General features: G+C 40.5%; 1 protein-coding gene across 2 annotated transcripts in view; it reads left to right on the forward strand.

Annotated features, from left to right (window-relative positions):
• Positions 1 to 19,783, forward strand: part of LOC126162915 (uncharacterized) — a 153,623-nt gene that overhangs the window by 106,799 nt on the left and 27,041 nt on the right. The window contains exon 1 of one of the 2 annotated variants that reach the window (XM_049919731.1): positions 10,488 to 10,644. The exons of the other annotated variant lie outside the window; for it this stretch is intronic. Coding sequence (XP_049775688.1) covers positions 10,523 to 10,644 — 122 coding nt within the window. The 5' untranslated portion in view covers positions 10,488 to 10,522. Of the gene's footprint in view, positions 1 to 10,487; positions 10,645 to 19,783 lie in introns of those variants that run through there. 2 annotated transcript variants of the gene reach the window in all.

Below are 19,783 nucleotides of genomic sequence, written 5' to 3' on the forward strand. Positions count from 1 at the left end.
TTAGAGTACTCGCTTAAATTGTTGCGTGTATAACGAACATCAGCCATGTTTGCTTGTCACCTTAATTCGCTGTTTGTTTGGAATATGTCGCGAACCTTAGAGCACAACTGAATGACTGCAAATGAAGCGAGCTGCGTTCATGTTTATAGTTTTGCTTGACATAAATATTTGACTGTTGTCGTTTTTAGCCTTCGTAAATTTGTCGCTCAAGGCAAAGATCACACAAGACGAGCTAGGGACGTCACGTGACCGCTTTCCGACTTCAGTCGAATATCAGACGCACACTCGATTTGTAGTCACTCTTGAATGCCAGAAACACTCCCGATTTGAGTCATTCGTCATCTTTTGGGTGTTCAACATGTTTACTTAGTCAAATCGTATTGCCAGCCACAGAACACCAAATTTCAGAATAGGAAGACCCATGTTACAATACGGAAACAGAATGACAGCTGCGTTCCTAGGGGCCTGACAGTAAACTTTCAATACGCGAAAATATGGCGCGAAATTCCTATTTCTAATGCGGAATATGCGATTTAGATGGCAATAATTTTCATTTATACTCGGTAGGTGGGCTTCTCAGTGCATGCCTGGAAGCCAAAAGTTTTTGAGACCTTGCAAATCTCAATCAAAAACGAAGATAAACTTCTCGTAGCTGGGGTTTATGAACATGTAAAATTTTGTAAGTGACTAGTGGTCGCCTTTTGACTGTAAATTATTTATTTGTAAAATCTAGTAAAGCAGTTTTGACCGCATGTCATTATCGAAAGGAAACAATTGCAGCTTGGCTGACATGACACAGAACCTGGTTTCATTGCATTGTGTTCCTGATTACGTTTTTCTTGTGTGTATTGTAGTCTTTGAATTACATTATAATTATGCTGTTCACATAATGCTTCATTTTTGCGCACATCCATAATATTGGATTGGCTACATGATTCCAGATTGTTTTGTTTGTGGACATTTCTTCTAGCCTATGAAACCGTGTGTGAACTGCCCAATTTAAACGCGTTTATAAATATATAGTTCCTATTCTACTTTATTTTAGTACACATCCATATATCATTCTTTTTAACAGTTACTGGAGAACTCCATGTTCGTACAGTTTGTATTCAACTATGTTGCATCTTGTCACGAAATGAGTGTGGTATGTATTTCTGCTTTGAGCGGTGTTGCTTCTTGCAATTGAGTACGCTGTGCAGTCGTAATGACTAAAGCATTCTTCCTTTCACACATTAAAACTGCAACAGTTACCCAAATGTGTTCACACATTATTGAAAGGTAGGTCTACTACAGCCAGTACATTTTAACAGAAATAAATATATTACGATTATAACTACCATCGCGTGGTATACTTAGTGAAGCTCAAAAAGTTGCATAATAATATTTAACAGTTTCCAATCACCATCGTTAGTTACACAATGTCACTTGTTTTTCTTTTCTTTTTCTCTTTTTTTTTCAAAATGGATCAAACAGAGCCTTTATAAAAATCAAAGCTGTTTCAGGATATCATGAAACAGCATGCGCAATAGTGGGAACCCTCAGTTACTTTTTCCCAGTATAATTTTCCCGAAGTTTCTCCCAGAATCACTGTTGTCTCTAAACTATTCCCCGACCAGTAACGAAGTTATGAATTGATACATATAGCAGTGAAGCAAATTTCTCACAAAAGATCAACACAACATTAAAACGAATATATATTAGAATGACAAAAAATGATACAACATAATTACAAGAAACTGTTTATAGTGTCTGATGTAATATTTCATTAATTCTACACAGAGATAACTTGCTCCAAGAATTTAGGTGGAAACCCTGTAGTTCTTCCTGACTTCTATACTCGTGATATTTGGAGTTGGTTCTTCTGGGAATGTTGTGACTGGATGTCCCTGGAAAATTTTGGAAGATCCTTTTCTGATTCCCATTTTTCCTGCAAGCGGTAGGCTGGTTTAAGTCTGTCCACTGACACATTTATGTGTTTGCATTTCCTCTTGAACGTGAAATATTTTTCGTGCCTCGCTTTGACAGGGAAAGGACCGCCATATGTAGGTTCTAATGGTTTTCTAACCCCGTTGCATCACAGGAAGACATGGGAACACATCTGGAGGTCTCTTGGAACAAATACTGATCTTAATGTGCTATATGTAGGTTCAGTAGGTTTAAGACATAACATTTGCTTTTGAAAATCAGATGCAAAAGAATCAGGGTCAACATTTGTACATGGCTCCTCAAAAAATTCAACAGAAAGTCTTATAGTCTTTCCATATACCATCTGTGCAATGGAATGGTTTTATGTGTCTCAGACTGTGGTTTGCAATACCCACAGAACAGTGGATACAGTTTCAGTCCAGTATCATGGACCACGATATAAAACTTCAAAGTTCTGTGTAGTCACTAATCCTTGCTGTTGCACTGAGGATGGTAATATGGCGTTGTGTGTTGAATTTTCATTCCACATACTATGACTAGTCTATTAAACAGTTGTGTTCGAAAATGTATTCCTTTGTCGGTGATTATCTGATATCCAGTGCTGGTAGAAGGCCTTTGCTACACTTTCAGCTGTGATATCTGCGAGTGGTCTGCCTTCCATCCAGAATGTGACAATCAATACAAATCAAACAGTACACCATGCCATTAGAAGGAGGCAAAAGTTCCCAGGTCAATGTGTACAACACTGAAACGTTCATCACATTTTACAAATTTTTCCAATTGCAATTTTGTGTGGTGAGTGATCTTTTTATCGCGGCCAACAAGATTTTGTCCATTGTCCCACATCACTGCAGTCCTTATGCCAGGATGAGCTAAACCATGAAAATGCAGAATATTTGATATTGAAAAGCTCAAGGAATGTACGCTCGGATATTTACAATTGAGGTGTCACACCACAGTATTTTCCAGATGGACTTTGGATACTACTTGAAATTTAAGGAATCGTTCTCAATTCAGAGTTGATGCAATTCTTGATTTTACAGCTGGCTCTTGGCGATTTCATCATAATCCATTAGGTTACTTCATTAACTCTGAATTGGGCATCTGCTAAAATTTTGTAACTGCCGCTGACATGACGAATATAAGCTCCAGAATTGTATTGCAACTATCTCATCTGTTGAGGAGTTGCCTTTCCTTTGATTTGTTTAAAAGCAAATGTGATTGGCGTATGGTCAGTGCAGCATATGAAGTCTCTTCCTTCCAGGAAATGGTTAAACTTTTTTACAGGAACGTAAATTCCCAACAAGCCCCAGTCATAGGTACATTAATTTCACAAAATCCAAATGGTATGATTGTAGCTGTCTTGTATTTATCTTCTTCAGTAATGGGTATTTGATAGTAAAACATAAATAGATCAGTTTTATAAAATACACACATCAAAAAAGTTTTGCATCACCTCGGTTTCGAGAGTTCCGGAACCTGTACAGAAAATTGAAATAGACATCATTTCCGCCCTTTTTATTGCTCTTGAAAACCATACAGAGGTGGTGGTCCAAATTGCTGTACACACAGGTACTGCTAATACCCAGTAGCACTGCCTCTTGCATTGATGCATGCCTGTATTCGTCATGGCATGCTATCCACAAGTTCATCAAGGCACTGTTGCCCCAGATTGTCCCACTCCTCAATGGCGATTTGGTGTCTGTCCTCAGAGTGGTTGGTGGGTCACATCGTCAATAAACAGGCCTTTTCAATCTATCCCAGGTACGTTTGATAGGGTTCATGTCTGGAGAACATGCTGGCCACTCTAGTCGAGCGATGTCATTATCCTGAAGAAAGTCATTCATAAGATGTGCTCGATGGGGACGCGAACTGTCATCCATGAAGAAGAATGCCTTGTCAATATGCTGCCGATATGGTTGCACTATCGGTCGGAGGATGGCATTCACTTATTGTACAGCTGTTACGGCGCCTTCCATGACCACCAGTGGCCTACGTCGGCCCCACATAATGCCACTCAAAACATCAGGGAACCTTCACCTTGCTGCACTCGCTGGACAGTGTGTCTAAGGCGTTCAGCCCGACCAGGTTGCCTCCAAACAAGTCTCCGACGATTGTCTGGTTGAAGGCATATGCGACACTCATCGGTGAAGAGAATGTGATGCCAATCCTGAGTGTGTTCCCTCCGGCATGTTGTTGGGCTCATCTGTACTGTGCTGCATGGTGTCATGATTGCAAAGCTGGACCTTGCCATGGATGTCGGGAGTGAAGTTGCGCATCATGCAGCCTATTGTGTACAATTTGAGTCGTAACACGACATCCTGTGGCTGCATGTAAAGCATTATTCAACACGGGGGTGTTGCTGTCAGGGTTCCTCCAAGCCATAATCCATAGGTGGCGGTCATCCACTGCAATAGTAGCCCTTGGGTGGTCTGAGGGAGGTATGTCATAGACAGGTCCTGTCTCTCTCTCTCTCTATGTCCTCCATGTCCGAACAACATCACTTTGGACACTTCCCTTGTTGAGAGCCTTACTTGGCACAAAGTACCAATGGGAACGCGGTCGAATCGCTGTACTGACCGTCTAGGCATGGTTTAACTAAAGACAATACGAGACGTGTACCTCCTTCCTGGTGGAATGACTGGAACTGATCGGCTGTCGGACCCTGTCCGTCAAATAGGCACTGCTCGTGCCATCTTTGGGTGGATTTGGTGACATGTCTGAACAGTCAAAGGGAGTCTCTCTGCGATACAATACCCACAGTCAACGTCTATCTTCAGAAGTTCTGGGAACTGGGGTGATGCAAAACTTTTTTTTGGTGTGTGTATATTTTTGCTTTGCAGAATACAGTGAAAAATCTTCTATTCCAGGTACAGGATAACAGTTGGGAACTGTTCTCTAACCATTTCACCATCTTTAATTTCCATATATACATATCAAGTCATATTACTTGGGTGCCATATGGAGAGAAGTAGTCCATACAGATTAGATTGCCTAATATGACTTTCAATTCTTGTTTTAACACATCCATGACCTGTGGGACTAACTTTCTTACCCTAAAAAACACAGGTGTGCCATCAGTGGTAATACAGTGTTTGACATCATGTTTATTTTAGCCGGGTACCAAATTAGTCTTCACCGTATCTACATGTTCCAACAATAGGTCTGTAAATTTTGTATTTTTACTCATGGTATTTCTCACACTCTCCTTTGACATTGAAATAACTTTGCCCTCAGAACTGAGCTGGTTCTGTTAACCTCTTATTATGGAAAATTACTAATAATTGGAATATATTAAAAATGGCTCCTAATATAGCTTTATTGATTTACACAAAGATTAAAGCCATCGACATTGATGTCGCAGTCTCCACTTGGTGGTACGAAGTCTGATTCTGAATGTAGGAATTTCAGTATCATTAGCAGCCTATAATTTATACTGTGATTCAATATGACCTTTGATATATTTGGAATTACAGCAACGTGAGCCCCACTGTCAACCAAAAATTGCAATCCCGTTTTTTTGTCGATTTTAAATAAGCGGTTTTTGTGGTAGTTACTTTGAGCATCAGAATTTGCCACTAATTCACCTGATGATGGGTCGCGGTTCCCTGCTCAGACCAGCTACAAGGAGGCGAAATTCTTTTCATTATGTCACTCATTGTTACCGGAACATCCTGTTGGATATGAACAATATGCTACAGAGATTCATTTTTATTATTCTGTCAGCCATTATAGCCACTTTTTCGAGTCCTTCATTGTCGATAATTAAAAGGTTCCTATAGAGAATTCAGAACATTTCCTAGCCAGACTGTCATAAGGACCTTCTCCGGCACATCTACTCCTACTAAGGCTTGCATTTTGTGTATAAATGGCTAGGTTGTAGTCCCCCAAATCAGTTCCCGCTACTGATCTCTTAATACGCTTATCTTCGCTTACGTTGAATATATTCAGTCGACATTCCTTAGCCAATGCATATTTATTCACTTCTGTGCCACAAATAACGCTCCAAGTATTCTCAGGGTATTTTGGTTCTAATTGTGACACTAGAAGGTTAAATTTAGTCTCTTCTATAACAATTTTGCAAATGCTGGTCTGTACCTCTACCTGACATACCAAACTGGATTTTTAACTCCATAAATTACAGTCGATCCTTAAGTATGCTTCACTTGTCGCCATATCTTCTTATTATCACATTGGGGTCACCAATTATAACTGCCATCATATGGCATATTTACTGGAGCTCAGAAAGTTGAGAAATAATATTTGTTTAACAGTTTTCAATATACATCTTTAATTACACAATGCAACTGGCTTTTTTTCCAAATGGATCACACAGAGCTTTCATGAAAATCAAAGATATTTCAGGATGTCATGAGACAGCATGTGAATAGTGATGAATCTTCAGTTACGACGAATAGCTTTTCTGAATTTTCTCTCAGAATCACTGTGATATCTACGCAATCATCCTCCCACGCCACTGAACATTTAAAATCAAATAAGACACACTGCTATAGTTTCATCATTGGATCTACTTGCGAGTAGAGATGTTGAATAACATTATGTAATTGCAGTAGCACTCTGTATGGTGGAAGTAAATTTACCCTATACCACACAATCCACTGTATAAATACGCAATTCGATGTAGAATATTTTTACTGCATAATAATACCTGGCACAACAACTATGTACCACAAGGAATACTCAGTTGCAAGAACCAACATATATATAATACTTATTCTGTGAAAAGATGTAATAAAGTTAAATACCAATTCTGTCAAAAATCTGCTAAAACACAGATCTCCATTAAATGCGAGAAAGTTGGAAAAATGGATGCGTACTGGAAGTAGAAAGTTGTTGTTGTTGTGGTCTTCAGTCCTGAGACTGGTTTGATGCAGCTCTCCATTCTACTCTATCCTGTGCAAGCTTCTTCATCTCCCAGTACTTACTGCAACCTACATCCTTCTGAATCTGCTTAGTGTATTCATCTGTTGGTCTCCCTCTACGATTTTTACCCTCCACACTGCCCTCCAATGCTACATTTGTGATCCCTTGATGCCTCAGAACATGTCCTACCAACCGGTCCCTTCTTCTTGTCAAGTTGTGCCACAAACTTCTCTTCTCCCCAATTCTATTCAATACCTCCTCATTAGTTATGTGATCTACCCATCTAATCTTCAGCATTCTTCTGTAGCATCACATTTCGAAAGCTTCTGTTCTCTTCTTGTCCAAATTACTCATCGTCCATGTTTCACTTCCATATATGGCTACACTCCATACAAATACTTTCAGAAACGACTTCTGACACTTAAATCTATACTCGATGTTAACAAATTTCTCTTCTTCAGAAACGCTTTCCTTGCCATTGCCAGTCTACATTTTATATCCTCTCTACTTCGACATCCTAAGTTATTTTGCTCCCCAAATAGCAAAACTCCTTTACTACTTTAAGTGCCTCATTTCCTAATCTAATTCCCTCAGCATCACCCGACTTAATTCGACTACATTCCATTATCCTCGTTTTGCTTTTGTTGATGTTCATCTTATATTCTCCTTTCAAGACACTGTCCATTCTGTTCAACTGCTCTTCTAAGTCCTTTGCTGTCTTTGACAGAATTACAATGTCATCGGCGAACCTCAAAGTTTTTATTTCTTCTCCATGGATTTTAATACCTACTTCGTATTTTTCTTTTGTTTCCTTTACTGCTTGCTCAATATACAGATTGAATAACATCGGGGAGAGGCTACAACCCTGTATCACTCCCTTCCCAACCACTGCTTCCCTTTCATGCCCCTCGACTCTTATAACTGCCATCTGGTTTCTGTACAAATTGTAAATAGCCTTTCGCTCCCTGTATTTTACCCCTGCCACCTTCAGAATTTGAAAGAGAATATTCCAATCAACATTGTCAAAAGCTTTCTCTAAGTCTACAAATGCTAGAAACGTAGGTTTGCCTTTCCTTAATCTATTTTCTAAGACAAGTCGTAGGGTCAGTATTGCCTCATGTGTTCCAACATTTCTACGGAATCCAAACTGATCTTCCCGAAGGTCGGCTTCTAACAGTTTTTCCATTCGTCTGTAAAGAATTCACGTTAGTATTTTGCAGCTGTGACTTAATAATGATAGTTCGGTAATTTTCACATCTGTCAACAGCTGCTTATTTGGGATTGGAATTATTATATTCTTCTTGAAGTCTGAGGGTATTTCGCCTGTCTCATACATCTTGCTAACCAGGTCGTAGATTTTTGTCAGGACTGGCTCTCCCAAGGACGTCAGTAGTTTCAATGGAATATTGTCTACTCCCGGGGCCTTGTTATGACTCAGGTCTTTCAGTGCTCTGTCAAACTCTTCACGCAGTATCGTATCTCCCATTTCATCTACATCCTCTTCCATTTCCATAATATTGTCCTTAAGTACTGGGTTTCCATCTGAGCTCTTGATATTCATACAAGTGGCTCTCTTTCCTCCAAAGGGCTCTTTAATTTTCCTGTAGGCCGTATCTATCTTACCCCTAGTGAGATAAGCCTCTACATCCTTACATTTGCCCTCTAGCCATCCCTGCTTAGCCATTTTGCACTTCCTGTCAATCTCATTTTTGAGACGTTTGTATTCCCTTTTGTTTGTTTCATTTACTATGTTTTTATATTTTCTCCTTTTATCAATTAAATTCAATATTTCTTCTGTTACCCAAGGATTTCTATTAGCCCTCGTCTTTTTACCTACTTGATCCTCTGCTGCCTTCACTGCTTCATCCCTCAGAGCTATCGATTCTTCTTCTACTGTATTTCTTTCCCCCATTCCTGTTAATTGTTCCCTTATATGCTGTACCTGAAACTCTGTACAACCTCTGGTTTAGTCAGTTTATCCAGGTCCAATCTCCTTAAATTCCCACCTTTTTGCTGTTTCTTCAGTTTTAATCTACAGTTCATAACCAATAGATTGTGGTCAGAGTCCACATCTGCCCCTGGAAATGTCTTACAATTTAAACCTGGTTCCTAAAACTCTGTCTTACCTTTACATAATCTATCTGATTCTTCTAGTATCTCCAGGATTCTTCCATGTATACAACCTTCTTTTATGATTCTTGAACCAAGTGTTAGCTATGATTAAGTTATGCTCTATGCAAAATTCTACCAGCTGGCTTCTTCTTTCATTTCTTACCCCCCAATCCATATTCACCTACTGTTTCCTTCTCTTCCTTTTCCTACTCTCGAATTCCAGTCACCCATGACTATTAAATTTTCGTCTCCCTTCAACACCTGAATGATTTCTTTTATCTCATCATACATTTCATCAATTTCTTCATCATCTGCAGAGCTAGTTGGCATATAAACTTCTGCTTCTGTAGTAGGCACGGGCTTTGTGTCTATCTTGGCCACAATAATGCGTTCACTATGCTGTTTGTAGTAGCTTACCCGCACTCCAATTTTTTTTATTCATTATTAAACCTATTCCTGCATTACCCCTGTTTGATTTTGTATTAGATCCGAATGGGGGACTATTTTACCTCCGGAATATTTTACCCAAGAGGACGCCACCATCATTTAACCATACAGTAAAGCTGCATGCCCTTGGGAAAAATTATGGCTGTAGTTTCCCCTTGCTTTCAGCCGTTCGCAGTACCAGCACAGCAAGGCTGTTTTGGTTAGTGTTACAAGGCCAGATCAGTCAATCTTACAGACTGTTGCCCCTGCAACTACTGAAAAGGCTGCTGCCCCTCTTCAGGAACCATACGTTTGTCTGGCCTCTCAACAGATACCCCTCTGTTGTGGTTGCACCTACGGTACGGCCATGTGTATCGCTGAGGCACGCAAGTATCCCCATCAACGGCAAGGTCCACGGGTCATGGGGGGCGGGGGGGGGGGGGGGGGAAGTAGAATACTAACAGTATACTTGCAATGTTATATCCAAAAGTTCACAGGCGGATTCTGAGGCAAGAACTAATGTTCACAGAATAATATCCGACGAAACGATCTTGTTTATATGAAGCAAAAATTAGTATTATTTACTCCATCCAATATCGCGAATATAAGCAAAAATAAAGCACAATGTGAGCAACATATTCACAATGAAGTACACACGCACGACTAGTCATGATCAAGAATACAATGCTACAAAAGCAGTTTCTGTCTGTTACTAAACGATAAAATACGAAATCAAATGTGGAAAACTTTAAATCTTCCAATAAGAAAGCGAAATGAAGGACTGATGAACTTGCAGCGCTTCAGGCGAACTAAGGTATTGTACAGGAAGCGTCCCCCCTTGTTGCCATCTGACTATGTTGATAATATTGTTGATAGAGTGAGGGTCGCTTCATTATATTGGTTTGACAAATAGTATTACCAACAAATATTAAACGTGTGCAGGCCGATTTAGAAGCCATTTTCTTGTCCATTCGACCTTTGTTTGTTGCACTGACACTGATGACGAGTCGGCGGTAGATTGAAAAGTGATGGAGATGGTATGGTGTTGACGCACGAAATTTGCGGATATTTTAATGTGTGCACAGATACTGGCACAAACAAGTCCTAACCTGTGGATCGGCGTTAATCGAATGCAAAGATCCTAGCATGCAGAAGGACTTTGGACAACTTGGCAATGTGCTTATCGCTAATTGGCTTATGGCCCGCGCCCACCGGATTGTCGTGTTCATTCTTGTTGTTTGTTTATGAGAAGTGTTGTGACAGTAGGATGTCTGAAAGTGATACTGTTCATAAAAGGTAAGTGTGGTCATGATGGTTTCATGCATTCTGTTTGGGTTGTCTGTGTCAGTAAAAGGAGTTTAAAAAGACCAGATCTGTTATGTCGCTATGCAAAGGGTGTAAATGCGTAGTTATACTGCGATATACTTAATTGGTTCATGGTATCTGAGGTTGTAGATAATCGGAAATAGCCGTTCGGACAAGTTGTGTGTATCCCTGAAATTGTTTATATGAGTGGATAATCTTCGTCTAACATTGAGAACTTTGTGTCGTACACGTGAATTGGTCAACAATTCAATGTAATTCAAAACTGCTCGACCTGTAAACTAGTTGTAAATGGACAGAAGGGCAGAATCTCAACATTCTTCATAATTATTTAAGTACCCCGTGCCCTAGAAGACCAGGACGCATTTAACATGGAGCAGTAACCCCCCATCCCCCTCTTTATCCAGTAAGATAACTGCGAAATAATGTGTTATTTGTGCATTGTCTCTTGAGTGTGCGAATTGAATAAATAAATAAAAACCCACGCTTCACATGAAGAGTCACGTCGATTGATTGGTGAAGCAGCTGCATTATTGCAGTGGCCCAATGTAATCTCAGTGACTGTCTTTTTAAGCGCATCCTTTAAGAAGGACATTATCTTTGTGCATAGAAAAATCAGGTGCATTGTCTTCTGCAGCATCAAGTAGACTAATCTTCATAAAAACTAAAACGACCTCACTGCTGAAACCAGGGGGGGGGGGGGGGGAAGAAGCATCATTCCACAAAGGTACTTAAAAGTCATCCTGCTCAGTCTCATATAGGTTATTTGAATGATTGACTCGCAACAGAATAAAAGCAGAAATGTAAATGCTAATCCATCAGAACAAACTGGATTTTGTTCTGTTTTTTCGTTACAGTTACTACGTCCTTTCCTATTTGATAATTGGCTTTCAGAAGAAAGAAAAGAAGTCTTATTAGACACAATCTACTGTGTACACCACAGTCTAGAGATGGAGTGACCTTTTTAGTAAAGTTGACTGTGTCAGTTTGTTGTTCGGCGGTATGAATAACTTGTCCTGTACTGTTCAGTCTAGATACCCAAAACCTACACGAAATTCTCACAAATTATCCCATGTTGTTGGCTTCTGTCTTATGCTTATATAGATTAAACTCTAAGGCAGAAGTAATTTACATAGGACTTGTGTGTATTGAAAAATATTTTGGCATTTAGAAGCGTAAATATAAACCACTGAAGATGGTTGTGGCTATCTGTTTGAACTATAAGGATACAAGTTATCTGCAGATAATGGAAGCATTGTACAGATGCAAAAACAGTAAAGATGAAAGAATAGAAATTTGTTGTCATAGAAAAGCGTGAAGATTACTTGGGTTGATCATATAATTGATGTACTGAATCGAATTGAAGAGGAAAGGAAATGTTGGCTCAATTTGAGTAATAGAATGTATCGGTTGATAGGGCACATCCTGAGGCATCAAGGTGGAGGGGAGGTCAGTCATTGAAATGAAAACTGCAACACTATATGTATTACATTGCAACAGCACTCGAAAGTGTCTGAGGATACGATTGAATATGTCGCCTACTGACACCATTTTCAGAGTACTATTGCTGAAGTGAAAAGCTGCAATCTATTGGAAAGGCTAAATGGAACTCTGTGAGGAACCAACCTGAAGACACTGAGGATGACTGCATTGACCTGGGTGTATCAATTGACCATTGTCAGCTACTCGGTTAAAACACGTGGTGGGTGTTCACCTTTGATGAACCATGCACATTGTATCTGGTGCATTTTTCCTGTGCGTGTGTAGTGGCTCATTGTACCAGCAGTAAGACTTCTCCTCACATAGAAACTTCAAACTCTCATTTGGTTATGGGCAAGAATGCAGGAGAACTTCTCTGTATCCATGTACAATATAATCCAGCAAGATTTTATAATATTACTGAACTCTCATCAACCAACCTGCAGAACTGCCATGATCCCATTTACCAGTGCTCACAATCTAGAGCTGTCTTGATTTTGATTTATCGCTAGTCGAAAATCCAACTGTTGTCCAACTGGGTTTAATTTTCTTTGCTGGGTGGTTCAAACTCAAATGCATCAAATATTGGACAGGAAGAACTGCTGCTACTCGTCACAAGTTCTGAGGATGGTGAGACTCTAAGCTGTGACTGCAGCAAGGCGGTGTAAGTTGTGCAATATATTGTACAAGACTGGATCCCTGGAAGACCTGGATCAGGCAGGCTCCAAAGCAATTGATGACTGGAAAAACTGGAAATTGGACTTTGTTTATTTTATTGGTTGTCTGTATATTTGTTATATGTAATGCACAATAACAGTCTATTCATTAGTGATTGGCCATCAAACACCAAATTATAAATAAAAACAGTAGAATAAATGAGTATATAATTTTTCCTAGAAAGAAAGTAAATTGGTATCACACTGTTGAATGAAACGAAGTTGAACAGCTGCTTTTGATGAACTTGAAGAAATGTAAATCATTGGGTGAAGATCAAAAACTGAAACTGTGTTCTGCTTTTTAAGAACAGTGGCATACATCAGCTTGATCAGAGAAGTGTAAAAGATCACAAATATAAACTCTCTTACTAAAGTCAGACATCCAAGATGTCATATGTTAATCTGAAAACATTTAATTTGGGAGTGTGGATGTCTTATAAACTATTTTCTATGCCCAGTCATTCAGAGGACAGCACAGGATTCTGCCCTCCAATTTCACCTGCTGTATTTCAGATCTCCTCATAGCTATTGTCTTGAAAGATTTAATTAGTTTTAGTCAAAAATGAAATCAGCAAAATAACAAATCCATTGAATTTCCTATCACTACAATTCACCAGTAACCTTTATTTGCATAACATTTGTTCTGCTATGATTTATTTATTCCTTCAGGTATCATCCCACTATGATATAGGATTTGTGATTATAATGAAGTTGGTCATAATATATTGAAAATAAATAGCTCAACACACACACAAAACAGAATATAAGCACACTTGTATGAGGGCAGACAGGTTGTGGCCTTGATAAAGGAACCATCCCAATATTTGCCAGAAATTATTTAGGAAAACCTAAATCAGGGTGGTAGGACAGAGTGAACTCCGTCCTCTAAATATGAGGTTAGTGTCTTAACAACTGCACTACCTCACTCAGTTGCCCCTATTTTACAGTGTTCTTTGATTTTAATAGTAGTACCTGCCTCCCAACTCCAAAATATTCTCTTCACCTGGAATAATTTCATTTGAAGTAGCAATTATTAAGCATTTAAGGCAGGGTTAATAAGGAAAAAAACATTAGGGTAACCATCATGCATGTATCTGATTATTTGCACAATTAGAGAGGTTAGTAAAGCCCACAAATGTAATTAGATGATGTGCACTGACTATTTTACTAGCTATGCTGTCATTAAAGAAATATCTAGTGAAGTCCCAAGAATTGTAATATTCATTTAGAAAGATATAATTTCGAATCACAGATAGTCCTCTCTAAGGACCTCTGATTTTGAGAAAAATGTCAAAACTACTGTCACATTACAAAAGCGCACAGGACAATACAAGCCCAATGCTCACAGAAAAATTTAATAACAGACTGTTTTAATAAGACACTATCAGATAGCCTCTTAATAGCATTAGAGCCATATGGTGTCTTGTAATGAATCATAACTTAATCAAGCTATCAAATTCATGTCTGTACAACTAAATAATTTATTTGTGGCACCCACCCACAGCTCGTAAGTAGTTGAAACAGTTTCTAGACTCCCCAAGACAGGCTGAAAAAATAATTGTTCATTTACTTCTGATATCAAACTGATCATCTTCAGGTATCCTTGCACACCTATTCCCATTTGAACCTACCCTTTTGCATTGCCCAGCTTGCCCGTTGTTTTGAGTGGTCCATTCTTTGTGACAAGTACTCGAGTGACCATTTCCTGTGTGCTATGCATTTGCTGACTGCTACCCCATCTGTGTGCACACATGAGTGACAGCTTACTAAGGCTGACTGTCAGCTTTACTCCTCCCAGGCGACCTTCGAAGAACAAGATTTCCCCAGTTGTGATGACCAGGTGGAATATCTCACAGATGTTATCCTCGCTGCTGCAGAACATTCCATTCCTCGCACTTCCTCTTTACCACGTCGTGTCCCAGTCCCTTCGTGGGCTGAGGCATGCCGTGATGCAATTCGCACACGGAGACTTGTGCCCTGCATTTTTAACCATCATCCTAAGCTGGCAAGCTGCATTCATTATAAACAGATGTGTGTGCACAGTGTCATTGCATTCTTCGGGTTAGCGAAAGAGCTAGCTGGATTTCATTCACTAGTTCTTTCAGCAGTTCCACCCCTTCCTCTGTCGTGTGGACCAACCTCCGACGGCTCTCTGGGACCAAGATCCATTCCCCAATTTCCAGCCTGACAGTAGCAGACGATGTCATCGTGGTCCTTATTGCTATCTCCAACTCCTTTGGCCGCCATTTTACAGACATTTTGAACTCCTCCCACTATCACCCTCCTTCCTCCATCGGAAATGAGTGGAGGAGGCTCGGGCGATAACTTTCTCTTCTCCGAATAGTGAGTGCTACAGTGCTGTCTTTACTATGAAGGAGCTAGATCGTGCTCTCAGTTCATCCTGGCCCTCTGCCCTTGGGCCAGACACGATCCACATTCAGATGTTGCTGCACCTTTCTCTTGTGGGCAGGCACTTTCTGCTTAACACGACGTACATCTGCATCTGGGCAGTGCACATTTCCTGGAAGCTGACGTGAAGCCACCATCATACCCATACCTAAGCCTGGTAAGGACAAAAACCTTCCTTCTAGCTAGTGCCCCATCTCTTACCAGCTGTGTTTGCAAGGTGATGGAACATATGATTCGTGCCCGGCTGGTATGGTGGCTCAAGTCTCACTATTTACTGACAAATGCGCAGTGTGGATTTCGAGCACAGCGTTCTGCAGTTGATCATCTCTGTACTTTGTCCACCCATGTCATGAATGGCCTTCTGCAGAAGTCGCAAACTGTGGCCATATTTTTCGATTTGGAGAAGACCTACAACACCTTCTGGAGAACTTGTATCCTCCGTACTATGTACATGTGGGTCTTCCGTGGCTGCCTGCCCTATTTCCTTCAGGAATTTTTAAAAGACCAAGTTTTCAAAGTGTGTGTGTGTTCTGCCTTGTCTGGCACCTTTATCCATGAAAACGGTGTGCCTCAGGGTTCCGTCCTGAGAGTCATCCTCTTTGCTGTCACCATTAACCCTAAATGGCCTGTCTCCTGCTGGGAATGTCCGGCTCCCTTTTTGTTGACGATTTTGCCGTCTATTGCAGTTCTCCATGGATCTGTCTACTGAGCGGCATCTTCAGCGATGTCATGATTGTCTTTACTCGTGGAACATCGACAATGGGTTTCGCTTTTCCACTGACAAAACTGTCCACATGAATTTCTGGTGACACAATTGGTTTCTACTACCATCTCTACATCTTTAGCCTATTGCTCTTCCGTTCATTGAAACTACGAAATTCCTGGGGCTCATATGTGATAGGAAACACTCTTGGTCCTCACAGGTCTTACCTGGAAGCCTGCAGTGCGCTGTTCCTCAGGGCCCTATGTGTCGTCAATGGTACTTCCTGGGGTACTGATCGAACCACCCTCCTGTTTGTACTGGTCCCTTGTCCATTTGAAACTCGACTATGGGTGCTTTGCATGTTTATACCTCTTATGCAGTCTCAACACTATCCACCATTGCGGCATCTGTTTGGCCACTGGCACAAGGGCGTACCCAGGATCTGAACTGGGGAGGGGGGGGGGGGGGGGGGGGGGGCAGGTCATACTAGTCTCAGGAAACAAGGACTCGAGACAACATACAGCACTTCTTATTAAATAAAACAGTAAACCAGTGAAAAACTGCTTTTAATAAATGCACTTGTACAATCCGAGAAAACATGCAGCATTTCTTATTAAATAAAACAGTAAACTAGTGAAAAACTGTGAATATCTTCTAGGGGGGGAGGGCAGCAGCCCTCCCTCCCCCCCCCCCCCCTGCCCCTGCCCCTCGCTGGGTATGTCCATGCACTGGCACCTTTACAGTAGTCCGGTAGTGAGTCTGTATGACATAATCCATATCATTTCAGGCAGGAGTGTTACCGTCTTAGTCTTCGAAGTTATTGAATTTAGCATATGTTAAAATTCAGGAGTAAGTAAGAAACACTCATTTTTTGTTTTCTCCTAAAAAATCCCTACCCTGAGATGTAGGCTTCCAAAGACGACACTGCAAACATCATTTTCAATATGCGAATTTTGGAAAAAAAAATTTAAATCCTGTATCTTTGTAACAGTTCTATATGTTTTGTTAGTTTATTATTATTATTATTATTATTATTATTTTAAAGATAATTGCCCTCAATTTAGACATATCTGTCAGTTCTTTCACTGTTGCCCTTTGATTTTTTTTTTTTTTTTTTTTTTTTTTTTTTTTTTTTTTTTTTTTTTACAGAAGAAGAAAAATTTTCAGAAATGCCAATCCAGAAAAGTTAGCCATGGTGCAGATGATGCAGATTTTGCTCCAATAAAGGAAGAATTAAATACCCTGAATTAGTCAACTAAAGAGATAATTAAGAGACGCATCGGTTTTTGGGAATGGTTTTTGATACCCGATTGACTTGGCTCCCTCAGATTCGGCAACTTAAGCAGTCAAACTGGCGGCATCTTAACGCTCTTCGTTGCTTGAGTCACACCATCTGAGGTGCCGATCGGTCTACCCATCTACGACTATATGAGGCGTTAATTCAGTCCCGTCTAGATTATGGGAGCCTGGCTTACGGTTTGGCATACCCTTCCACATTGCGGTTGCTGGACCCCATCCACAGCGGGATCCGACTCGCCACTGGAGCTTTCCGGACAAGCCCTGTCAACAGCATACTTGTGGAGGCAGGTGTCCCTCCGTTGCGGTTCCTGCGCCAACGATTGCTGGCCGATTATGCTTCCCATGTTTGTAGCTTGCCCGGGCATCCCAATTATCATCTCCTATTCCCTCACTCAGTCGTACATCTTCCAGAATGGCAGCCCCAGTCAGGGTGTACGGTCGCGGTTCGTGTCTGAGCTCTTCTCTCTGGGCTTGAGGTTTTCCATCTTCCACCTCTTTTCCAGGCCCCTCTGCATATACTCCCGTGGTGTGTGCCCCTCCCATGCCTTCGGCTCGATTTGGCACATGGCCCGAAGGACTCAGTCCCTCCTGAGGCCCTCTGCTGCCGCTTCTTTCAATCCTTGCCACCTTTCAAGGCTCTGATATAGTCTATACTGACTGTTCGATGGTTGCTGGTCGTGTCGGTTATGCTCTTACTCTAGGGGATTATTATGAATAACGCTCATTTGCCGGCTGGCTGGCTGCAGTGTTTTCACTGCCGAGCTTGTCGCCATCTCTCGCGCCCTAGAGTATATCCGCTCCTGCTCAGGTGAGTCCTCAGTTATCTGTAGTGACTCCCTGAGTGGTTTACAAGCTATTGACCAGTGTTTCCCTCGCTCTTGTCTGGTGATGGCTATCCAGGAGTCCCTCCATATTCTTGCCCGTTGTGGCCGCTCTGTGGTCTTTGTGTGGACCCTGGGTCATGTAGGCGTCCCGGGAAATGAATATGTTGACACACTGGCCAGACAGGCTGTTGGTGAACCAGCCTTGGAGATTGACCTTTCGGAGAGTGACCTCGGGTCAGTTTTGCGACAGACCTGGGGTGATGAATGATGTACAGACAGTAGCAGAGCCAGAATGGGGAAGGTGTAGGCACATTTATTTGGTCCAAGCCTTGTTGACACAAATTTATTATTTAACAATAATTGGTTATACATCCAAGTTTATACAATTAACAGTTTAAAAGGAAATTTTAGCAATAAAATTTTTTTAAAAACATTCTCTAGAAGAACATGCAGCCCCACTCTGAAACATTACATAAAGGTACTGTTAGTAAAGGGTGTATTATATCGTACAATAGTGCAACATGTTCAAATATTAACAATTACATCAGAAAAATATTGAACTTGTGATTTGTACCACATGTAAATCAAACCTTTAAAAAATCCAATTTGGCAAGAGTGCAACAAATTCCCTACTGCCAGCTTTTTTAAAAAAAAAAAAAAAAAAAAAAAAAAAAAAAAAAAAAAAAAAAAAAAAAAAAGGTGGCAATGATAATCATCGGCCTCCTGATTTCACTTAAGCTTACGTAAACCCTACACAAATGTCACTTATTTTTCTCTCGTGTGACATCAGTTCACCTTTCATGACAAATACACAAAATTTCAAAATTATTTTATATCAACTAAATAATCTACAAGACAGAAATAACATTAATGACTGGTGACATGAGTAAACACTGTCAAGTTTTCAATTTCACAACGGTTGTGTTATCTAGCAAATTTTCATTTAAATACTCGCCCTACGTGTTCCAAAATCAATTCAGTCAGTCTCGAGAAGAAACACAACTTAACACACAAATATGGCAATATCAAGAAATAGATGGGTTTATCCCAAGCAATATTAGTAGAATTAAGAAATTTGCAATTTAAATGCACCAGTTTTAACAAAGTTTAATGTAATAATAATTTGGACAGAACTTTCATAAAATGATCGATGATAGTGGATACCGTGCCATACACTATGAAACAAATTAAGAATTATTCACAGTAGACACCTGGCGCATGATGATATTCTCTGAAGTATTTCAAATCACAAAATGTTGGCTACATGTACCAACCACATAATAAAGTAATGATCATTAAATATAATAAAAGTATATCAAAATTTCGGCCTTAGCCAGGTGACGAGAACCACACCAATGCAGTTTCCTGTTATACTCGAATGCTAGGCCCAACAAACAACAGCTGGTCATGGAGAACCACGCTAAGCAAGCGAGCATTCCGTCCTCCCCATGTGCTCGCAAACAGCCATACTCATCGCAGTCCTTAATCGGCAGGCACCAGTTGACTTCCCGCTGCTTCTGTCCTGTCGCCATATCCCGACCGAGCCGTCCTCCAAAACTGTTACTTCGCGCACAAGCGCCAACAGCGCTCAGCAATCACGCCCCCTATCGCTGCGGCGAAAACAAGTGAAATAATCTCGCGGGTAAATCAAATGAGCTGAGCCGTGACACGGCTCACCCTTC

This window comes from Schistocerca cancellata, chromosome 2 (genome assembly GCF_023864275.1).
Source record: "Schistocerca cancellata isolate TAMUIC-IGC-003103 chromosome 2, iqSchCanc2.1, whole genome shotgun sequence".
Classification (NCBI taxonomy): domain Eukaryota; kingdom Metazoa; phylum Arthropoda; class Insecta; order Orthoptera; family Acrididae; genus Schistocerca; species Schistocerca cancellata.